This window comes from Glossina fuscipes, unplaced genomic scaffold (genome assembly GCF_014805625.2).
Source record: "Glossina fuscipes isolate IAEA_lab_2018 unplaced genomic scaffold, Yale_Gfus_2 116, whole genome shotgun sequence".
In the NCBI taxonomy this organism is placed as follows: Eukaryota; Metazoa; Arthropoda; class Insecta; order Diptera; family Glossinidae; genus Glossina; species Glossina fuscipes.
In genome coordinates this window covers 1,110,213-1,135,155 of record NW_023998459.1, presented here as the reverse complement: position 1 = coordinate 1,135,155, position 24,943 = coordinate 1,110,213, and the positions used below count along the sequence as shown (strand labels likewise).

General features: G+C 33.5%; 1 protein-coding gene and 1 long non-coding RNA gene across 10 annotated transcripts in view; one reads left to right on the top strand and one right to left on the bottom strand.

Moving 5' to 3' along the window:
• LOC119640262 (nuclear hormone receptor FTZ-F1 beta) overlaps nucleotides 1–24,943 on the bottom strand; it is a 54,907-nt gene that overhangs the window by 1,527 nt on the left and 28,437 nt on the right. For 6 of the 9 annotated variants that reach the window (XR_005247635.1, XR_005247634.1, XM_038038151.1 and 3 more), the window contains exon 2: nucleotides 530–2,973. Coding sequence is in view for 7 of the 9 variants with exons in the window: in XM_038038151.1 (XP_037894079.1) it covers nucleotides 530–2,740 (2,211 nt within the window). In the remaining 2 variants the exon portion in view is untranslated. Of the gene's footprint in view, nucleotides 1–529; nucleotides 2,974–6,871; nucleotides 7,017–24,114; nucleotides 24,218–24,943 lie in introns of those variants that run through there. The other 3 variants (XM_038038155.1, XM_038038154.1, XM_038038156.1) reach the window with 2 other exon arrangements.
• Nucleotides 12,865–24,943, top strand: part of LOC119640265 — a 77,404-nt gene continuing 65,325 nt past the window's right edge. The window contains exon 1 of the long non-coding RNA XR_005247637.1: nucleotides 12,865–13,350. This is a non-coding gene — a long non-coding RNA (uncharacterized LOC119640265). The remainder of the gene's footprint in view (nucleotides 13,351–24,943) is intronic.

Genomic DNA, 24,943 nt, shown 5'->3' with positions numbered 1-24,943 from the left:
CAAACTTCGTTTCAGTTTTAACAAAAAGGACTCTTTTAGAGTTTTTTCCGCAGATAGTTCGCGGCTCGCATTGCAAGTCACATTTTGTCCGTAAAATCATTAGACCATACATTAAGAAAGAAATTACTAATTAAATGTAAAAAGCCTAATAATAAACCTGTAGCCACAATTGGTCAAAAAACTTCTAATAAAATCGATGTCTTCTCTTTACAGAAACAGCCGGAATCGATTAGACTCAAACGTAATACGTGGCAAGTAACAATTTGGGAAAATGAAATTTCCCAAAATAAAATAAAAATGATTTCGCATATATTGCAAGATTGACTCATTTGGACATTGGTGTTCTTTGCAAAGCCTTATGTTGTGTTTGAAAATAACATTTCCCAGGATTTCTGTCAGATATATACAAGACATTAACTAGTTAAGTCGAACTTACGTGAATTCCCTACGCTCATGATATTGCTTGGTTTCTAATTGTTAAATTTAAAAAAAAAAAAAAAAATTTTTATTTTATACCTACTTCACTCACCGATATATTTTTGAATAGCGGCAAACTTTTACACCATTTGACAATTTTATATAAACGATGGTCAGCTACTTTGCAAAGATGTGCTATTAAATCAGGGTTGGTGGAGGATGAGAGGCCAGCACTGGCCAGCAGTGGATTGGTCATTTGACTCGGTGTTGCTACATTTGTGGAAACGGTGTTTGAAGAAGTTGAACTCGAAGGGGGTGAAATCAGCGGTTGATTGAGTCGCGCCAATTCAGCAACTGTGTATTGCCAAAGATGTTCCACGTCCATAATTTCTTGTAAAAGAGTAGGAATACTGCTGTCGTGTATATCGTTGTCACCAGCGGAAGAAGAGGAGTTTAGAATGAGAGTGCGTGAACTAGAATTCAAATTAATATTGTTCAAGGCAGGAGGAGCGATTACCGAATGTTCAGTTTTAATATTGGATCCTAGTCCCGGAACATAACCGTTGGCATTGGAAGTGCTGTTGTAACTACTCTGCAAAGGTGCGACTAAACGTTGTTGCTGTTGCGGTGGTGGTTGCGGTTGTTGCGGCATCTGTTGAATTTGAGACTGCGACTGTTGCTGTTGTGTTTGAGCATTTATTAAGCTTTGTGCTGTATTTTGTTGCTGATCTGGTGCTAGAATTGGACTCATTAGAGAATTCGGCAATGTGTAGGAACATTGGTATGTAGAACGTCCTCCTCTGGTGCGATCTTCACGTATTGCTTCTAATTTCATACCTTTTTGAAGACATTTTTCGAAACGGCAAGCCGGGCACTTTTTACGGGTGGTAATGCTTACCACACATGGTCCACCCCGAACACATACATAATTCTTGCGATTTTGGACGGTACGTTTAAAAAAACCTTTACATGACTCGCATGAGAAAATGCCATAATGGAAGCCTGAAATTTTATCTCCACAAATAGGGCACGGGGAATTAATTAGTTGTTGCCGCGAAATTCCAGCTGCTGGTGAAGTAGGTAAACCATTCACATCTGTGGTAATACTAAAAGGACCGCTAGACGCAGAAGTTGAGCCATTTGCATCCATACTTAAGTTCTGTACTTCATTCCCAACCATTTCCAATTTATTGGCAGAAGCTGTTGAATTGGCTGTCGTGCTAATAGGCCGGTAAAGTAAAGTGGAATGATGCATATTACCGGGTGTTGACCCATTGTAACTACCATATACAACATGAGGCGCAGGATGACGACCTTGAATAGGCGAATGCGTAGGACTAAATTCTGAGGAATAAGAATAGCAAGAGCTATGGGAAGCATCACTATTATTGCGCGACAGCGACGGAGTATAAGGAGCATGTCTAGATGTTAATGGTGACTGCGAAGGTGAACTATGTGTATATATGGAATGTATGGCCGAGTCGGGGCTTGGATTAGCGGGCAGATGAGTCAAAGCTGTGCTTGACTTCTGTCGTGCTAACAAAGGCGAATTATTCAAACCCGAATGGTCAGGCGGCTCATATTTTAGATTGATTGGATCACTTTGCGTAGGTGCTAATTTTAATTTGGGGTGGTAAATACTACCCATGCCACCGCTATTCGCTGCCGTGTGGTGGTGAACTTCTACTGCTATTTGTTCTATTTCAGGCTTTACAGTTTGCGTAGTGGATGGTGTTGTAGTTGATACTTCGCTTTTAATGACCGTCGCCGAACTTTGTGGCTGTAACACAGCACTATTACTCATGGTGGTATCCGTATCCATTAATTCGGCTTCGGTTGTATCCTCATTTTCCGAAAGTTCTCCTTCCCAAGACATAGGCCGTGGTGCATTATGATGATTGCCACTACCTAAATTACCACTCGAGCTGGTTATTCTACGATTAACTTTAAGATTTTCAATATTAGTTAATTCCGTCTCTGAATCGGAGTCTTCGGCCTTAGTCACCGGTATTCGAATGCCTAAGCCGGTGGTGCAGTTTGCCACACGAGCTCCATTGTAAAATCCTATCGATACCGTGTTTCCACTAGAAGCCGTTGATGTAGCCACATCGATGTCAACTTCACATTTAATATTTGTTACAGAAATATTGCGATTTGTTGTAGTAGTAGAAGTAATAATGGACGAGGTTCGATCGGTCATAATATGATTGCTCATATTGACCGGCAATTGAAATAATGAATTGCCGCTTCCAGACGTTGCCGTTGCGGAGGAAGTATTTACTATAGCTAGCCCGCTAGCATTTTCCGTTTTAATGTTAGACATTTTATTTTTGTTCCTTTTTTATCTAAACTTACAAAGCTACTTTGCCTATATATAATATTTTTGTGGTGGTCTGTAATAAAAATCTATTAGGATGCTATATATCCGTAGTAGCTTACATTATCTGTATTAAGGTTAAGTCTTTTTTTTCTAATTAATGCTTGGTTTGCATTTTTTATAAAAGTTAGATAGATGTCGCTGATGTAGTATCATGTTGTCTTTATTTAAGTGGATATCTGAAAAAGAAAGAAAACATTGTTTCGTTATTGCGTTATGAATAGCGAGTGGCATATTTAAGACCGAATCACTTGATTACAATATGTTGGAATAGTTTTTATTAATTAGCAGTTTTCAAACTTCATCTCCTTCACTTAGTAACTTTAAAGTAATTTTTCCTAGACCTTATTATTCATCTGGAGTTAGAGTTTGATTGATATAAAAACTTTTTTCTACTCTTCAACCATTGATCAAATATTTTCCAGCTTACCCAACCTTTTAGATATATAAATATAAGCAATGCATTTCGTATATGCAATATGTATATATATATGTATATATATATATATATATATGTATATTTGCGGTCTTCTATTTCCAACTAAATATTTAAAAAAAAACAGTTTTCAATCTTTGCCTTATTCTTAAGTTTTTTAAATTTCAAATAGAACTGTTGAGCTTTTATCGAATCCAAAGTTTAATGACCCTCAAATCTCTACCCTCTTATTACTTATTTTCAGGAGCTACATTCATATTTAGGGACAACTTGTATCTACATTGATTGTTTAAAAAGTTTTCGATCTAAACAAGAAAATTGCATCACTTGTCTTTTCTTGATCATAGTCCTTAAAAATAGTTTCCTTAAACAAAAAATAGAAAAACTTCTTGGGCGACTAATCAACGGTGTGTGCGGCGTTTTTATCCTTATTTGTACTTTTTTTTTGTCAATTACCACATAACTATTTTCGTTCTTTAGATTAAAAAAATGGAATGCGCGTACAATACTAATAAAATGTGTTAGCTTTATTAAAGTAAAGTAAATAAAATAATTCTAATTTAAACATTGAAAGAAGAATAAAATTGTTTATTACTCATTACACAATTGTTTATCATTCAGAGCCATAATAAAAACTTCACTATTGGAATTATTGCACATGTTAGCAACATTACGTAAGACGTTAACAATTCAGAAAAAATATAATCTACAATTTCAAGTCAAATCTAAAACTTACTCATAGCATAAATAGTACAACTTTTTAGAGCCGAATGCCCGAACTTTAAATTTTTTCTACGGCATCTTTAATCTTAATTGGCCCTACTTTTGATCGGCGCATCAGCTGTAGTAGATAATGTTACTCCCACCTTCTTCGAAATGTGCATTTCAATTGGCGCAAGATGCGTTACTGTAGATTTGGATATCGAAAGCAGGATACAGATAGGGCATCCTAACAAAAAATGATTTGGTATTAACGGCTCATCGTCGTTGCTTTCCACTAGAAAATGCTCGATTGGACTCGAATTCAATGCCTTAAACAGTAGTCTACAAAACGTTTCGACTTGTGACATGCGATGCCTGACTATGGTTGAACTGACTTAAATACTCACTTCATCCCACACTTTCATTCAATTTTGAACCAATCCTCATGGTCTTTATTAGTTCCCACAAAAACTGATTTTTCTGTCATAATGGATATGTGGACTGACGTTTTTCTTTGTTTTATAAAGTTACTTATATACAAGGAGACGGTATCAGTGGTTAGATATTTCGCTAGCTCGAGGTGAATATTAAACAAAAGAAACCGTTTTTGGAACGTCCATCAATAGCAAATAGTCCCTTCTCCTGCAGTTGGCATTAAACGATGATGCTGGTGTTAAACTCGACTTGGAATTCGCAATTGTATTTTTGCAAAGTTGACAATTAGGTCTGATTAAGTCACATACGCACGGGATCCAAAACTTACTACGGATGGTTTGGACATAGCATATATTGTCTGATGTTCATAGCTTCGTTGTATTATATGTAATAGTATAGTTTAGGCCCCTATTCTGGCAGGCCTATCAACTTCCATAAATTGTTTACCATTCGCATCTGATATTATGATGTACTTATAGTTGCTTTTCATTTTATAGGTGTTGTTAAATACGGTACAAATAGATTAGAAATTAAAATTGTTATTCACGGATGCCGTATATATGGACGTAGTGTTCATATGTAACGTGTTCAGAAACGTTGAACAAAAAATCGAAATCAAGTTGGATTCTTGAGTTTAAGTATTTTCTTACAAAATATTAATTAGCTTCTATCAATTAGGAAATTGTTTCCCGCATTTTTTTAATTGTTTGTTTTCTTTTCCTTCTTTGACACTGTATCGTTGTAACTTAATTTCTCTCCGAAGCAATATTATCCTAGTTTGCAGTTTACAATGTCGGCTTTTTCAATGTATAATTGCGTTGAGCAGGTAATAAGAGATGTTACTTAAACATTGTCAACGAGTAAAGTAAATCGACGGAAAAAAATATTTAAAAAATGTTCACTTCTTGGCAGATATCGAAGGACTTACGCTAGTTTATCAAGACGTTCTGTGCTAGGGGTGAACAGTAATGTAGTAATTACCTTTCAAGGACAAGTGTTAACCTCTCAGTAATAGTCTAAAAAAGGAGCATCAATTTATAAGAACTATTCGCCTAAGGATGTACTAATTTTTAAATCTGCTTTTTACATGACATTATGGCTTTGTGATTGCTATATTAATTACACTTTTTCTGTTTTGGCGTCTAATGACTTGGGAATTCGGTTAAGGTTAATGTTCATTTAGTTTTTGTTTAATACATTATCATACTCTGCCCTCCACGCTTTTTGGAATTTTTTTTGCATTTTTGTTGATGAGTTTGTTGACATATTTTCTTTTTGGTATGGTTTTATAGCCACTACCAAAGGTTAGAAATATACTAACTCTGACGTCACGTTTACATGCCGTCCGTAAGCATACCTGAAAAATAAATGAATTTTTAAATCAAGAAAAAAAAAAAACGGATCACGAAAAGATTATGTGGGCTTCACTAAGCCGGGCACCTCCAACGAATATTAATAGATTTTCTATCATCTTTAGGCATTGGTTACTGATTTCGTAAATTTGTGTCAAATTGTCGTCGAACGTTTCTTTCAAGGCTTAGTAGTATAAATACGAAGACTAATCTGGCGTATGTAGGGGACGCGGATTTGTTCTTTCGTCTCGCAAGGAACAAACCCAGCAGTCCTCCCGTTCATTTAAATTGCCTTTAATTACCCCTCTGGCCATATCGTAGCCAAATTCGTATTGTAAGCCGATTGCTTTTTATCCGTCAAGTAATCATCATTTTTATTTTTTGACAGCTTATGTCTATTGGTCCAATTTTAAAGTTAAATGTCTTTTATCTCAAATTACTATCATAAATCAGTTGTCTTTACAAAATATTAAAAATTAATTCCTAATTTTTATTTAGTATTGTCGAATTTAGTATGTCGTAATTTTAATACTCAGCGATTTCTTGAATCCAAGGACTTGATTACAAGACAATAAGTAAGTTTCAAGCATGATAGAGGCCATATCGACGCTATAATACAGACCCCAAATTTCTATTTTTATTTACTTACTTATTTTTTTATTTATATATATATATATTTTTTTTTTTAGGTGAAAGGGATGGATACAATACATGCCACAGCCGAGTATAAATTTCTTATTTGTTATGTTTTTAATTCGAGTGACGAATACCCAAACCTATTGAAGGCCGTCAAGTAATTATTTTCAAAACTACAAGCTGGTCACATGTCCATCAATCAATGCAGGTATGCACCTGCCCGTTGTATTATTATCGCTCCTGCTATCATCCGCCTATCTTGCACTCTATACCACTTTCAATAAACCAGTGCAATCTTAAGTTTTTTTAAAAGTCGTAGGTTTTCGCTTACGTTGCTTAGTAACTCTTATTCAACGGAACTTAGGTACAGGAGAAAATGCCGAAAAGGGGCATATATATGTATATATTTCCTTCTTTGAGTAAAATATATATATCTATATAAGCATATAAATATATGCAAATATATATATAAAAATACTATAAAAAAAAAATGTTTACAGAGAAAAAGGCACTTACCTTGATTTGGTTAAGTTTTCATATAATCCAAGCTTACAATAATTTCAAATTCACCTCAAAATCCGGCAACTTTTGCGTAAACTTAAAAAATCGCCAATAATTGCAATTAGTTACATTTATATTACATATTGCATCATTTTTGATAAATACTCTTATAAACGCTTTCCATAATCGACCTAAAAACGAGTTTAAGAATATTTATGATAAAAATTTTTTGTGGAGTCGCTACGAGGAGAGTATTTTGTAACGATTTTTGTTTAGTTGACTTTTATATTTATTGTGATTAAATTAGCAAAAACCGTGGCATGCTCTATTTTACTTCATTGCAAGGAATTTATGAAAAGTCTGCCCAAAATCTGCTCCAATATTTTGACTTACAATTTCTCACTACGCAGTTAAAAGAAGTTGATTGTAGCGAATACTTCCAAACCATTTACCTTGAAGTCGTTAAGTAAACTCAATTTAAGCTAACATGGCAAGATAAATTTATTGAATTTTTTGGAATTGACTGTTGTTGTTACAATTTCGTGAAAAAAGTTTGCTTCAAAAATTTGTTTCATTTTTGAAAAGAAGGCGCGATATAGTTCTCCTTTCTTACATCAACGGCGACTCTGTACAAGCGCTGTGATCATATTTTTCTCTTTGTGCAAAAAAATTTTGCAATTTCTTCTTTATTGCTTTATAAGTTTTCAAATTTATTAAAATATATTGAACTTTTTGTGTGTTTATTGCTAAAACTGATCATCGCGGATACCGTACGTGTTTCCTTTAAATCCGAAAAAGAAAAAAAAAATTGAAAACATTTGACATTATCATCAGTAGTTTCCCAAATCTTTTGAAGTGAGTGGTTATTTCACAAATAAGTGAATAATAGACAACCATAAGGCATAATGGCCCCGGGGCCGCCACATAAAAACTCGAATAGATATCATCTATTAGCAGACGTATCCCCTCAAAGAAAAAAAATTAAAAATTCCGAATTTCCGGTGTTGCCAACTAGTAGCATCGTTCCTATCGCCAAAAAATATGTTGTGATTTCTCCAACTGATCCCTCCATAACAATTTCGCAATACAGCCCTTTCGCTATTAAAAAAGCACTAGATTGCATTACAACGCATATAGAGTCTATATCGATTTTACGCGATGGAAATTTACTTGTCCTCGCTGGGAAACCGAGCGCAACCGAAAAGCTCATAAAGTCTAAATCATTAGTGCGCTATATCCGCTAAACTGCATGACAAACTGAACTCGGTTAAAGGCGTAGTTTATGCCCTATGAAGTCTACAAATTCACCAAATTAAATGACGATGGAAAAACCCGCTCTCCTACAGGAAGAATTATCTTGCCTTTTGATCGCTATCGGCTGCCGGCAACGGTTGATGTAGCTTGGTGCAAATGTAAAGTAGAACTCTACATTCCAAATCCCATGAGATATAAAAACTGCCAACGCCTGGGCCATACGGCAAAAAAGATGCACCAGTCCTCCATCCTGTGCTAACTGTGGTCTTGCTCCACATCCTGAAAACTGTACGCGTAGCTTCTGCTTAAATTGCAACGATCAACACTCTGGCTTAGACAAACAATGCCCATGTTTTATACAAATGCGTGAAATTCTAAAAATCAAAACAGAAAAGTACTGTAGCATGGGTGAAACGCGACGCAAATACCGGGAAACTAATCCATCTGGAAGCCAAAGAATTAGCAAAAGCAATACCTACGCTGTTGTCGCCTCGCAAATAGTGCCTAATAAGCCTTTAACTCCAACTCCTTCCAACGAAAAACCTGTTCTACCATCAACCAAAAATTACAACGCCAAACCAGTTCCATTGCCCGCCAAAGATAATATTGAAAAAATCAAAACAACAACAAATATTGAAAATAGTAAAACAACAACAAATATGCCAAAATCTAATATACTAACTTCTCCAGAATATCCAGCTCTCAACTTTACTCAACAAACTATAAATGGTAATGAATCCATTCTTTCATCCATTAATCAACCTTCAACTTCAAATTATTCACGTGCGCCCACTCGTTGCGCTTCAAATGTACCAAACCACCTAAGTACAGATTATTCAGCTGGTAAGAATAAATCATTCACGAAAAATTCCTATAGCGACCTTCTCGACGGAGACGCTGACATGTCAACTTAACCTTCCTTCCACTCTGCTTCCATGTCATTACAATTAAATAAAGTTTTTAAAATTCTACAATGGAACATTAAGGGTCTTATCAATAATTTTGATGAACTCCGTACACTCATAAGTGATTTTAATCCAACCTTTTTATCGCTTCAAGAAACCCATTGTAGAAGCTCTTTTAATCCTATTCCACCCAAATCATATACTGGATACTTCACGAATGCTGATCAAAACTCATATTCCAAACAAGGAGTAGGTATTTTTATAAAATTTCCGAACGAAACCATGTAACAATTCTTTCAATTGATTTCGAAAAAGCATTTGATAGAGTTGATCTCCATGTTATTTTAAGACTCTTGAAATCATGGAATGTTGGACCCAAATTCTTCAACTACGTCAAACCATTCATGTCGCATCGGCGGTTCAAAGTTAGAATCAACAATCATGTCTCTGATTCCTTTCCGTTAATGAATGGCATTCCGCAAGGATCTCCTCTTTCTGTCACGCTTTTCCAAATCGCCTTAAACGAAATTAGCAAAATTCTTTGCCGTGTACCAAGGGTGGAGCATTGCCTCTACGCAGACGATGTATACATTTTTACAAAAGAAAAAGATAGCACGAAGGCAATCAACATCCTCGAATCTATTGGACGAGACATCGCCGCATGGGCAAACTCGTCAGGGGCTAAAATTTCCATACAAAAATCTAAAAAAATGCACATTTGTCGAAAGCAGATTTGCGATGCAGGACTTACCAGTACTAAATGTGCCGACACTGCATATTCTCGGGCTCACTTTTCCCGACAAATAGAGTTGGAAAGCACACTATCTGCGGTCAAAAAAACTCTATTTTAACAAGGGTGAATTTCATAGAGTACGTTGCTTGGAGAAGCCATGCGCATATTAACACTATTGCTTATCTTACCAAAATGCTTGTGTTAAGCAAGATTCACTATGCTTTGATAATTTATGGCAATAGCTGCAAATCTAACATCAACATCCTTAAACCGGTCTACCACCACGCAGTCAGAGCAAGTTGTTATGCTTTTCGGACCAAGCTCATAAATAATATTACAATTGAAACTGGTCTCCCAACTTTAGAAAATAATCTGTATGAGTTAAAAGCTAAAATAGTCCCCAAGCTTCTTAATCTACAGAACAAATCTATTCTCGGTGATGACGTGAGGAAGATTATTATTGCGAAGAAAATTCCAAAGTCACCATCTGCAATTGACTATTGTTTATACGTCGCAAAGGAGTTGAACATTTCCTCAAATATTTTCCGCTCTTTGGGTGGATTTTGAAAGACTGCTCTTTTCACATTTCGCTGTCTATGCACAAGAAAGAAAATACTCCAAATTACGTCTTCAGGAATCTAATAGCTGAAAAAACCCAAATATTGGAAAGTACTGGTTGGAATCTTTTATACACAGACGGCTCAAAATCTTCTGGTCTGCCTCCTGCTTGTGCCGTGATTGATGCTACAGGACGAGTTCTTCTCAACCACGTATTTCACGAAAGTACTTCAACTTTCACAACCGAAGCCAGAGCTATCCTTCACGCTGCCAACCTTGCCCATAAAAACAAACTCAAAACCGTCATTGTTACCGACAGTTTGTCTGTATTACAAGCTACTCGGAACCCTTCGACTTCGAGATGGAGCACCATCAACAAATTAAGGAATATAATCACTACACCCGACGGAAAAATTAAAATGTTATGGGTACCAAGTCACATCGGTTTACTGGGAAATGAGCAGGCTGATCGAGCGGCAAAGTATGCTGCTTCTGCTCCTCTAATTATGGCTGATGTCATGAAAAAGTTGGATCTTCAAAGATACATTGGAAGAAAAGTTAAAGAGAAAATTGCAGAAGGAAATTTACAATACCATCATCAACACTATTCTTCCACTAACCATACAATTGCAACTCAACAATGGATCTTGAAGAAGTCTTCCTCCCCAATCTGCAGTTGTGGACAAACTCTCACCATAAAGCACGTTCTCTGCGACTGCCTTAACTTTTGCTTGGCTAGAAGTATTGCATTTGGAACTATTAACCCTATGCACATTCTACAATCAGGTTCAGAACAGAATATCAATTAAATATATTACTTTTTTAATACTACTAAGCTCATTATCTAATATCCATTTATTTAAATTAGAGCCGATAGCCTGTGTTGCTAGTGCTCAATGTCTTTTTTTTTAGTCCAAGAATTTATTTCATTAATCTAAAATTATAATAATAATAATAATTTTCCTTTCTTTTAAGAATTTTTTTCTTACCGGCTGGAAGCGAGGAAGGAATCGTGTAGACAAGCAATTTGGAATATCGCATTTCAATAGTGTTGTTATAAAATTCGCTTTTCTAAGATACTGGTATACCTACATGACCATGAAAAATATTTAAATTTGTAATTTTTAGCTATTGTATCAATATTGATTAGTACACCGCACTCTTTTGCAAATTTACGCATGTAAAAATCGTTTATGAAATTGACAGTAATTGAATGAATGAACTTCGAATTTGGTAACTTGAGAGAGTAACTAAATGAGCGAACTTCGAATCTGGTAACTTGAGAGAGTAATTAAATGAACGTAGTTAAGCAGACAAAATCTTTATAAATAATTTTGTAAAAAATATTTTCCTCAATAAATAAACTTCGTTTCCATTTGTATAATGTAGAATACGCACGTGTATTGAGACTACAAGTCTGTATAAATTTTTTAGGCTTATTTACTTCTGTAGCGATATTATAATTTATGTAAATAAATGCGATAAAATATATATTACAATGTAAAATAGGTATATGGCTTTATAATGTACTTCAAACAGACTAAATACTGTTGGGAGCGTGTCATATTAAAATCTGGAGGACGAATAACACGTTTTTCTTACATGTATAAATATCCATATAAGTACTTGGGTATTGGCATAAAAAAATTTAAAATTTAATTTTTACCCCTGGTCTTATGATATGTTTATATCAATTACGTTAACACTACTACTTAACTAACTACTGTTTTAATGCAAATACAATTAAGATTTGCTACGTCAAACAACAAAATATATATTGCAAATATATGAGCGCATATACGTCACGATATTAAGAAAAAAACGCCAACATGCACACATTACTTTTAAAATAAATTTGAGTGTGACTAACACTCACAGAGATACGCACAAATGTGTACTAGTTACATCACGCAGGAACAGTTGTTTGTTGGAGGGTGGAAGAGTTAGCAAAAAAAAAGAGTAACCATATCAACAAACATACACTTCACTCTACACTTCAAGTGCTTAATATATTGTATAAATTTAAAGCGTAACTGCGGGTTATTCATATAAACAATATGAAAAAAAGCAGATGAGTATATGAAAAAAATAAATGAAATAATAAAATAAAAAGACTCAGAACACACACAACATTAACGATAACAAGCCAACAATAATATACAATATGAAAAAGGGAATTGTGAGTATATCAAACCTACACAACATCACTTATTTAAATACAGAAACAAAACCAATAACAACATCGGTCGGTCGGCTGCTGATGCCACAAACACAAAAAAGGACGACCTTCAAGTTATGCTGAATTTTGTACGCAAACGACCTTGCTGATGTGTGTGTAAGTGGAAAGAGACTTAACATGCCATGTTGAAAAGCAACAATAAAAAAAGTGTATAAAAAGTGTCTATTGTAAATGGGGAGAACAGTGTGTACAGAGGCCGTAAGAGAATAAGCAGTCACAACATATTCACAAACATTCAGAACAAAAGAAAAGAAAGCAAACCATAAGGGATATGAAACAATAAAATGAGCAAGTGAATCAAAGAGAACCGAAGAGACAGAGAGAGCGACAGAGAGAGGAAAGGAATATATAAACAAATTCTTGTCTGAATCAAAAATCTTTAGAAGAAATAATCTAATAATTTTAAAAAGATATGCGCAAAGAGTCTGCGACTAGTGAAATGACAGAAACTCTTCAAATTCTCCAATCGACCTCAAGAGATTTAAATATCTGAACCACATTCACACGCATATAATGCATTTAAATATGTGTACACTAAGATTACGGTGTAGATAAATCAAAAATCTCAAAAAAAAGATACACTGTTCTCTGTTTTCACGCTACGCGTCGTTTCTTTTAAATATTCTTTCGTATTGAATTTTTTCAGTTTCTATACTACACAATACTAAAGAAAAGAAAAGGTACAAAGTTAATCACTAAAAGAACGCAGGCAATGAGACCATAAAACAAGTGGTGAAACTAGTTTAAAAATATCAGCACCAACAAGCAGAGACAGCAGCAGCAATTCAACAGAAACAACCAGCAGGTAAAATTAAGCAAAAAAATCATATATCTTTTGTACTACACACAAACATGTATTTATTTCATAGGTACAGATTCTCTCAGATATCTTTTTATGTTTTCTGCATTCTGAACAGATTTTATTAGAAGCTAAGACGTTGTGAAAAGTAATAAAGAATAAAACGAACACAATACATAGATGATAAAAATTGTAGACGAAGTTTACAGAAAATCGTTCTCATAATACATATATGTAGTTAGGTAAGTGATGATTGCAAAACAATATTATTGAATAAGAAAGGATTTTACTAGCTCACACGTGCACACACAATACTTATTTCACATATCTTAATATCCAAGTCTTGCATAATTTTTTTTTTTTTAACGAATCTTAGAATAATCATTAGCTATGTAAAAATCTTTGAATATCCAAAAATTACGTAAAATATATATGTACATATGAACGTACAAAAAAATGCAATATTTTTGAAGCCGAAATTGCTTAACTTTACTACTTCATTTGTACCTACAAGAAATATCGCTTAAAATTTTCATAAATGGTATATAGCTAGTCTTAAGCAGTATCCTTTAACCGACTCTGAATTGATTTAGTGTAACACCTCACAGTTCCCTCGGATAGATTTTCTAAAGCCAGAGAAAAAGAGTTTTCATAATTTTCATTTATTATAAGTGTCTTATAGCAACTATAAAATCATAGACCAATGCATATAGCAAGTACATTGTCATGGACCAGAGAGATTATAATAAAAGTATATACGTAATTCAACTGATGCAATCATCTCGCTCTACAATATTCCTAATAATCATTTCCACAAAAGAAATGTGCTCAATTTTCTTTTAAACGTATTCAGGGAATCATCAAAGAATTTCAAAGCCAGCGGTAACAAAATCTAATGTCGGACTATAAAGGAAACAAAAGATCATTCCATCAAGAAATACAATTGCGTACTATCATTAACAAAGAGGTTTGCTATTCAAATCGTTCTATTAAAAAGTTGCGTAATAAAAATTAAATAATGTTGAGATTAGCGATCGAAAGTTAAGGTAGTCGAAGAAGGAGAATTTAAAAAAAACCCGAATACATGGGGAAATTTGGTCTCTCAGTTTAACGTTACCATACCGTTTAACATTACCTCATTTTAACAATAAGATGCAATGCGGTTGACGGCAGGGTGAAACCCATCCAAATTATATGATGGGCAAGAAAAGACCTCAATACAATAGTTGGCACGAGATGCTTCGATGAGTATGTTTAGTTCAAAGAAGCAGATATAGTATGAGATTGAAATTGAAGTAGTTTTCGTAGCGTAAGACAGATTTCTGTAGAAATATTGCCAAAGCGAAGGCCAAAGTTTAGTTTGAATCGAGAACAATTAATAATAAATTATAGCTGATCTCATTATTCTGGACTCGCTGTATCAGGACTCGTTCGAATACTCTGGAAGCTAATCTGATGTCAGCCGAATGTTTTTTATAGCAAAAGGAGTGTTGGCGCACGCTATATGTACTCACACTGAATTTTAATAAAACAAAAAAAAGAAATGAAATATAATATGTAAAGTAGTTGCATATTTTAAGTCGAAAATTGCCAAAGCATAGAGATTTTAAAAAAATGTGCTCTGCATCTATTACAATATTATGTTTCGTTCATATTCAGAGTATTCAATATGGCTTTTTACCATCTACTGCAAAATCGCCATTGGCCCAAAGTGCAAATTTAAAACCCGATTTTCTGACTCCGGGATCCATTAATCAGATGGATTATATTTAAAACGTTCAAAGTAAAGAAAACTAGCAGCTGTTGCAGATAATATTAAGCAAAGACTTTATTGATTAGAAGACGAATTGATGTATACATCCATTATAGTCCTTTTTTCTCTCACATTGTCTATTTTCTATCGGTGGAACTCATGATAGAGGAAGTAATAAAACCATTTTCAGTAATATTAAATTCTGCTAAAAAGCGGACTCAAACATATGTGAAAGTATATTAATCTGAATCTCTCTGCTGGATATCTAAAAAGGTTATATATATTTCATTTGTTTATAAACGAAATGCGAGTTTTCAGTTAAGTCGAAGTTGCCATAAACGGAAAGCTAACATTGCATAAGAACAACTTTGGATTATTGTCTTATGTGAGATTTGAAAATAAATGCCATCTATCCGTCGAGCATAGGATAACGGAGCTCATATCAAGGTCAGATTGAAAATCTCAATTTGTTTTAATCATAAACGTATGCTTTACATCTCAAATATGGTAATAAAATTTTTTTCATTTTTCACACCCTACTACCTACTTTTCACACCCTATTACTTAATTACATAGATACATTTTATGTGCAAGGTATAACTTAAAAGATGATACAAGTTAGCTAGATGACATTTAAAATTTTTGTGCTCAAATTTTTCTCCTCGAAGTTTACTCCAATATTTCTTAGAGGCATCAAGAAGTTCAAACGATCGAAATGTGATGTGTATGACAAGAGAAAATCGAAGCACTTAGTCTATGTAAAAATCTTCAGTTTTTACGCAATGACATTAAAAGTAACGTTTATTAATAGATTGCACTGCACATGAGAATTGCTGTATTGTTTGCAAATATTAACTGCGTTTTATTTTAAAAATTCCTTTCTGACTTTTTAATAAACGAAGTTTTTCTTCCTTTTTCCCTTCTATTTTATGTGTAGATCAATGGTAAACTTCAACCACTTAGGCTGGGTGTGTGCTACCTGTCTGACTCCGGTGGCATACTATTGACGTAATGTACAGATGTTTATTTATGTATATCAAAGAAACAAAATAAAAAGATACATAATCTTATATGTACACAGTCTTTCAATATACAGCAAGACCGATGCCAAAAGACATAAGAGGGTATGTGTGTAAACACCCTTGGCAGAAAACCGTCGTGCGACAAAACAATAATAACGAAAAGAAATGTTATTGATTTTCTTTGATCAAATCCCAATGATAGAAAAAAAGGAAGCACTTTAAAAAGGACATGGAAAATATCAGAAAAAGAAAGAAAACTGAAATAAACGAGAAACCTTTTACTCGGATTCTTTATAAAGGACAAAAGATATAATTGTCGTTTACTTTTTACAGGTGTATTAAGATTATGTTAAAAGAATTTCTGTTATGAGTATTAGTGAAACGGATTTTAGAAAATTCTTTTACATAGCTGTCAAAAATTATAATTAATTTTATTTAGCGAAGGTTTGTTTTAAAACGAAAAACTTCAATTTATATTAAGGTTGCTTTGTTGTTGTTATTAGTCGTTCTTTTTCTTTAAATTAATCAACGTTTATTTGTAAAGTCATGCACAATTGTAAAATGCCATACAGACATACTTTTGTATGTGCAATTTATGAAAGAGAAAAAAAGCAACTAAAACGCAAAGGTGTGACTTGATTTAACCCGCATAACAGAATATTAAAGCTTTTATTAACAGCCATATATGTCAGTTGACAATGCGCTGAACAAATATTTCCTGTTGTTGTAGAACATGCATACTTGAAATATTAAACATTGTGTATTGGCCTGAGAAATAAGAACTCCATAATAACTGATTACTAAGGCAGCAAGCTCAGCAATACAAAATAAAAAACAATTATATGCAAAATAGTTTAGACAAAGAGCAAAGTATAATACATACCAATAAACCAGGGCCGTGGCTACACGGATGAAAAAAAGTCATTATGAGAAGAAAACAAGCAATTTTGCTTACTCCTTGCAGACTCTTGCAATACGTTCGCACAGCATAGAAATTAGACATTTAATACTATTATGGCAAACGATAGACAGTAAAGATGCAAAAATAAAAAATAATGGATTTTCATAAAAACCTTTAACTTTTAAAACCGATACAATATGTGAGCGAAAGCATCTTAAATATCTATTCGATTTTGTTGCAACTTATAGCAAGTTACAGTTTTTTACCTAATCTGTACGCCCACTATTGAACTTGGGCTGGGGCCGTCACTTAGACCCCTTAAGGAGTGATTGTGCCAAGTTTTAGTGTTCTATCAGAGTCGTTATAGTTGCGAGCATTCCGTAAATAGAAGTCATGCAAGAAGACAGGTAAAACTGAACTAAATTATCCCTCAAAATTATTGCGAATAACGAATCTAAGCTTAGATCATACAGTTCGACAAGGAAGACATTTAAACTACATTGTTTTGTATGGGCAAGCTCGTCGTTTTCTTACCTTTTGAAACTCATGTAATCGATTTGTTGTTTCCTGAAGTCAACGAATCTTGTTGGATTAACCTCCAAATTTACTTTACTGCGAAGTTGGCATATTTCTGCTTTTCGGTAATAAAATGATATTGTACATCAATAAACAAAACGACATAGACATAGTATCTAGTAGTGTTTGTCTTTTACTTATTGCGTATTGAAAAGTTTTTTTGCACTCCCTATCAGATTGCATTTTACGTTTCGTACACTCCAATCTCTCCTTCGACGCCACATCTCTGCCTTACACCTAGTAAATATATTTTTTTGATATTGTAAATATCATGAAGTTTAAGAAATTCTTTTTTTCCAATAATTACATAAAACATACATAACCAAGATCGCGAGACAAAGATACGAAAAAAATAAAAACACACCTTGGAATATTTAAATATTGTAGCAAAAAAGAATAACCAACATAATAAAACAGGTTAAAGTATGAAGCTCTTTGAAAAATTCTCTTGTACATTCATCAGACGTAGTCTTTTCTGATTAAAAATTGTTTCAAATAGTTGACCTCTTGTCCGTTTGAGGTGAATTTCCATTCTTATAACAATAACCTAAAAATGGACCCTCCTAAGAATTGCCCCGAAAGGCCGTACAATGCTTACGTACTGGTAGCGTTAATGTTGACTAATAATTGACAATGCTTGGAATAATATGCCTCACGCCAATTTTTTGTACTAAACGTCCCGTCCCACACCAAAACAAAGAGAAGCTTGTTTACACTCCTAAGGCCGCTTGGTAAACATTGATTTTTTTCTTTCTTTCTGGTCAATATGACCAATTAATTAAGAAATGCGATCAGAATCAAATGAGCAAAGGGGAAGCGCAGGGCCACATCCTAGTAAGTGCGTGCTCGATCGGTAAATGATAGCTTGTGATCCGCTTACAAACCCATAAGCAGTTTAGTCAAATACCCTGTTACTAAATATAAATTCGATTGAGATAACGGTACTCAAAGCGAGTAATATATGGTTTTTAATTATATTTTCCAAGATTCAGAAAATTAAAAATTATCATAAGTTATATTTTGGATCCGCTATTTATTGCATTGTTCATCGTTAATTCTGTAACGGTATAGAGGAACGTAAGTATTTTATTTGTTACAGACGTGCGGAGAAAAGCAAATATTTTTTCGCTGAGTTTATTATTTTTTTTTACATGTGTTATCGTTTAAAAAGGCCTTGACTTAAATATCAAAAATCCGCATACATTGAAATAGTGGATTATTTTTTTTTTGTCTTATTACGTTTAGCTAATATTACTTTTTTTTTTGCATAAAAAAAAAATGCTGTGTATTTGAAGTTGGTTAAAACTGCAACATTAAATAGCAAATTGGAAACGAATTTAGATGTACGTTAAACACAAATAGTTAGTGAAACCAACCCGATCTAGAGGGTTGCAAAAAACCAGAAAGAAAAAGGCAGAAAATAAATAAATTTGCTTAAAAAGAAAAGGAAACATTTGCTTGAGCACATATTATTAAATCCACTGGAATCTTTAGTGGCCAATGGCAATGTATTGCTTACGCTGCGATAAATTTTCTGTTGGGAATTCTAAGAGGGGTTTAACCTATTCTATAAAGAGTTCTATGGCAATTCTAACACATTAGCTTTAAGCACAGCGTTGTCGTCATCGATTCGTTCTTGTTGGTTTTTAGACTTTTGGGGATCATCTGTTTTACATAATTTGGGTAGATTAGTCGCATTCGATAATCGAGTAGAACTAAGTGGATCGGAAACGAACTAATCAACATGAAGCCGCTTCCGTCTTCGGATGTTCGTACTTGCGTTGGATTAGGTTCTGCTGTTGGTGGACTTGTAGTGGGGGATGTATTGCGTTCTTCCTAAGTTTCCAATTTTGAGGATGCTAATAAAGCAGTCGATTTTGTGATGGAATGAACGGAACTACCGGTGAAGCTGTACAGTGATGAACGTGAGCCACTTTGTAAAATGCGAATTGCAATATATTTTAAATTGCATATGAAGTATTAAAGAAACAACTTTTACCACCAGTTATAAAATAAATATTTATATATTTACCACACACAATATCGGTGGGTGTGGAAAGTATAAGCCAAAGACAACAATCAGTAACTACAGCAATAGCATTAACAATAACAAATAATAATAATAATAAAAGAATGCATGCATGAAATGAAATAAAACTCCAAGTGTCAATAATCTTGAAAGGCGATAAAACTGGACTCAAATGACATTGGCAGACAACGGCTGCTACTACAGACGTCAAAGCAACTATACATACGCTAACAGCATAATGTGATAAAATAGAACAAACTGAACTGAAATAAACGGAAAAAAGAGAAAAAAAGGGGGAGAAGTAGAAAAAATAAGAAACTTTAATATAAATACAAAATGCAAGTTAAACAAATATATTAAGTAAAAAGAAAAAATAGAAGTTTATATATGTACATATATCAGACACAAGAATATTATAAAGGAAAGAAAACAAGACTGTTGTGCTTATGCATGTGTCATTTTGCTCATATCGCAGTTTAGTTTACCTTATTAGAAACTAGAAACTTTAGTTGAGAGACTGCGAAAAAAAAAGAATAAGCATAAGAGAGATAGACGGACAGTGAAATACGTTGAACTGACTATTTATATATGGACAAGTTTTCCAGCACATTTCTCATATGCAGACTCTGCAGTGAAAAAGATATTATATGGAAACTTGATTAGCTGTAATGGACGCACCTGTTGAAAATCATGTTTTTGCTGAACTCAGTTTATACTGACTACGTTAAAACGTAATAAAATAGCTGATGATGACGATGATAACGCTCCTTTTGTCGTGTTTTTTTTGTTCTCAAAGATTAGCTCGTTTGTTTTGATGCATCTTACCTTTCTACCATTTTGTATATCTACTAATTATGCTGTCGGAAATATCATCAAAGGATAAATATACTCTAAGATCTCTAGAACTGCGAATCAAAAATTTTTATGTATTGGGTTGTCAAGGATGAAATTATTGTACAATTTGGATAAAGTTGTTGTATATCATTTAATCTACAATCTATAAATTTCGTCATTGACGACGCAATACACATTTTATATTTAGTTTCAAATCCGTCTACTAAACCTCAAAAGAGTTCAAATTTGAGATGTCAAAACGTTATAATCACTCAAGACCACCTACACTGCTTTGCATAATTATTGCCAAATACAAATTTAATTTTTGTAAAAACATTTTATATGGGAAAGGTTCAATAATGGTGATTCAATTTTTCACTCTCCACTGATGTGTCAAACTATTATTTTTCATTCATATTCCATATTTTTCCATGTAACGACTTTTTCTTAAATAGAGCCTCATAATAGCGTGTTATCAAATACGCTGCGAGATCAAATACTAATATATTTAATTCCTGTCTTATATTTAGATGTTGTGTATACATCACATTGTCCCGAGTTAATTGTTGTATACATGCACGTTACCCTTCACCGAAGCTTTGCAACATTCAGATATATACATATTCTCGATCAGTGTTGAATCCGGATTTTATTTAGACATGTCCGTCTGCCTATTTACTTTGTGTGTATGGTAAAGGTGTTCCCGGTCTCAAAGATGAAAATAACGACTTCTAATATAGCAAAAACGTTGGAAATTCTTCCACGTAGGTCGATTCGACGAAACAATTCAGTCAAAGATTACGTCTAACATAAGCTGAAAACATCTCTGCTTTCTGGACTTTCTGCTCTCTTGTCATAAACTGCAGCATATGCCCGATTACAACTTTCACTGTGGTGCTCTATAAAATTGAAAAAGTCTGTCAAGTTCAGCTAATTTATAAAGTATCGAAATTGAGCTCTTTCGTTTCCTTAGTCTGTTTAGAATTTTGCGACAAAAGTCACTGGGTTATAGTATTTTCCCATTCTGAATTGATGTGAAAAATATATGCCATATAACAAGTTCTATGAAAGTTTATATGAAAACTGAATCTTTATATAGTAAAAGGCTCTAATTTTCAATATTTCTTAGTGAAAATTGGTTCATAATAATAAATTGATACAAAAATTAATAATAATTTGGGCACCGTAGGGCTATTTTTTCGGTCCCACCACACATAGGGTTCTAATGAAAAATAAGACTTTATGGCAAAAATGTCCAATTTTTGATATTTAATGATGAAAACTAGTTCGTAGGAGTAGTTTCATATAAAACTTAACTGTATCATATTTCGATCAAGTTGGTCTATCTTTTGGACATCATCACGTACAAGTATTGTGAAGATATATTAAATTCGCTTTTTATATTTTATGATGCAAATGATTTCATAGTGAATTAACCGTAGGTGATTAGGATCTCATCACATACAGGGACTCCAATAAAAACGAAACTTTTCTATGACGACAAAGTCTAATTTAAAGGAAACCCAGCTGACAAACCATAAAATCTTTGACAAGTACGTTTAGTTTGTTTCAATATGAAGGCTTTTATAAAAAGTTGTTTTACCTAAAAGGAATGTATAATTTATGGTGTATCATTTTTACTCAAAGCATATATTCTTTAGTCTGTGTAAATGTAGATTCGATTTTTAAAGATTTTTTGTTCAGGTGTCCTCTGGGGACCTTAGAAAGACCGAGCATTAAATACCGTACACCACAGCGCCCAATATAGTTGCACCTGTGCGATCAATGTCGGCAATGCTCTCGAAGCACTTGAACTGATAAAACTGAATCTAGTTTTGTTATTTGCATTAATATCGGTTCGATGTTTGGATATGATTCAACAGTTGAATCTTTTTTTTTAACTGCCTCAATATCTCGGGATAGACGAAATAAATCGGTCAATGTTTCTTTTACACTCTGTTCAAATCCGTCTAAAGCGTTTGAATTGATATTATTATTATTATTTTAATTTTAGACTAATGAATTGAATTCTTAGACTAAAAAAAAGACATTGAGCACTAGCAACACAGGCTATCGGCTCTTGAATTGATAAAAATGTTGAAAGAAAATAATAAAAGTAAATGCTTTTCGTCTATCAAGAAAATATATATTTTCAAATATGTTCAACTTCAGTATAGAGCTATGGAGTAAAGGCATTACTGTTAAGTGATACACTTCGCCTACCTTTCGTGACCCCAGATACGTAAGAACTTTAAAGCCTGCATCAGTATTGTCGAATAGGCGCTTCTACGCTTAAAAAAATTGCATTGAAAAATAAAACGTTCAAAGCAAAGCTGAAAACAACGGAGTAAATTATTTACAACTTGACTTCTTTAACACTTATCACTAGTTTCAACCAAGAAGGAAGAAGATTTCCTAAATAATTATGATGGCGGTTACGGAGAGATATAATGTTTTAATAACATACAGTTTACTATTTTCAATATTTGTTGCCAAAGCTTTATGAAATAATATGTATATGAGAAACGATTTATTGCGCACGTGCAAAATTGGACGATGAAAGGAGTTGCCTTCACCATCCAAAGAAAACCTAACACCTGTTCAACCTTTGATATACCGCATGGAAATCGGGCTTTTAAGCCCATCTTGTCTCTTGCGGACACATGTGTTATATGTCCCGCTCATCAACTAATAGTAAGCTCATTTTCAGCTCTCTATTTCCAAATTTGGACATTAAAACAACAGATGGACGGATAGGTGGGCTGTTAGGTTGACTCAGGCTACAAGTCGGTCAAGCATGTATAGCATCTGAAAGCGCCCAACAAGGTATATGAAACATGCCAACTAGAACGGTCAATACAAGCATCGGTCAATTTCAGATTGTTGAGCATCGTCGCCATCATAGTGGCTAACTGTTATCAGTTGTCTGTTGTATGCCAGAAATGCGTATTTGCCATCAACAAAATCTTTGCGTACCGGGTACGCAAATGTGGCAACAATACACATTCGGGTACATTGAGATTTTTATAAAAATTAAAACACATGGTAATTAATAGAAGCCAGCAAATAGTAGTAATTGATAATCAATTAATAAACAGTTTTAATTCGAATAAGAAAATTTCAATCATTCTATGTAAATTTACCATGTCATCATATGTTTCCGTTTATGTTCCCTTTACTAGTACAAAAACAAATATTTAACAGTGTAAAAATGTTAAAGCATGGGTTAATATGAAGTATTTGAAATTCTGATTTGAAAATGGTTATAAATTTCAAAGATATTTTAATGACTTTTGTTAATATAAACGGACGTTTAAATACTATAATCAGTTTTTCTTAACATTTTCTAATTTTCAGGATCGGAAAAGTCATGCTTGTGAAAAATTTCACGTATCACGAAAATGATGTATTAAAACTACCAACAAAACCTTGGAAATAGGTACAAAATTTCGGTAGTTCTAGTGGAAAGGCCAATTTTTTTTAACTGATTTATTTATTTATTTCCATTTATTTTGAAATTATGATGACGTAAACAAAGTTTCCCGAGACAAATTAAGTAATACAGTTCCTCTACCTTTGCTTTAATGGTTCTACTTAGAAATCTAATATTTTCTTCGAAGTGTGCATAACAACACCTAACACATGACAAACTTACCTGTTTGTACGCAGGAATAGGTTTTGATTGTTCCCATAATTTTTGCACCTATTACCAGTAGCGGAGATTCGACCTCTCAGTTGATATATTTTCTGAACATTTTCTAAAAATATTTAAAATCTATATAGGAGTATATATACATATGTACATATTTTTTAATATGTGAATAAGTTAATTGCTCTTTCTTTTTTTCTGATGTTGGTGTGAGCTTGTATTGTAAATTTCATACAAACGTTTTGAATGTAAACAAAGAAGAAAACAAAATTATGCGAACAGAATTTTTGGATTTTGGTCGTTCTCAGACACATTTCGATTGGTTTTTGTCAATTTTCATAGACATTTGTTGTCTGTTGTTATACGTTCCGATGTAGACCAGCAACGCGAATTGACAAGAGCCAGATGTAACAAAACTAATTTTGTTGTCAAAGAGCATATTATTTTCTACCTACTTTTATCATGAAGTGTCAAAAATTATATTTAATAGCTACGCCTTGTACAGGAACCCTCATATAGGGTAGGCCTTAATGTATGGTTTTATCTGACCCACATGTAATACAATTCATTTTTATATTAAATTAGGATCAAGAATTAATTTTCGTAGACCTTTTCAAAATACTATTTACTGCAAATTTTCGTCTAAAACCATAAGAAGAACAAGAGATGCGGGCGAATGGTTCAATTGAATCCTCTTTTAATAGCATTCTTAGTCCAAAACACATCAGTGTACGAATTTCATTAAAATATTAGTTTGCGGAAAAAGAAATCCATTATTTTTTCGGTAGATGGCTGCACTGATAGATTTCTCGTAAAGTATCGATCAAACAATTTC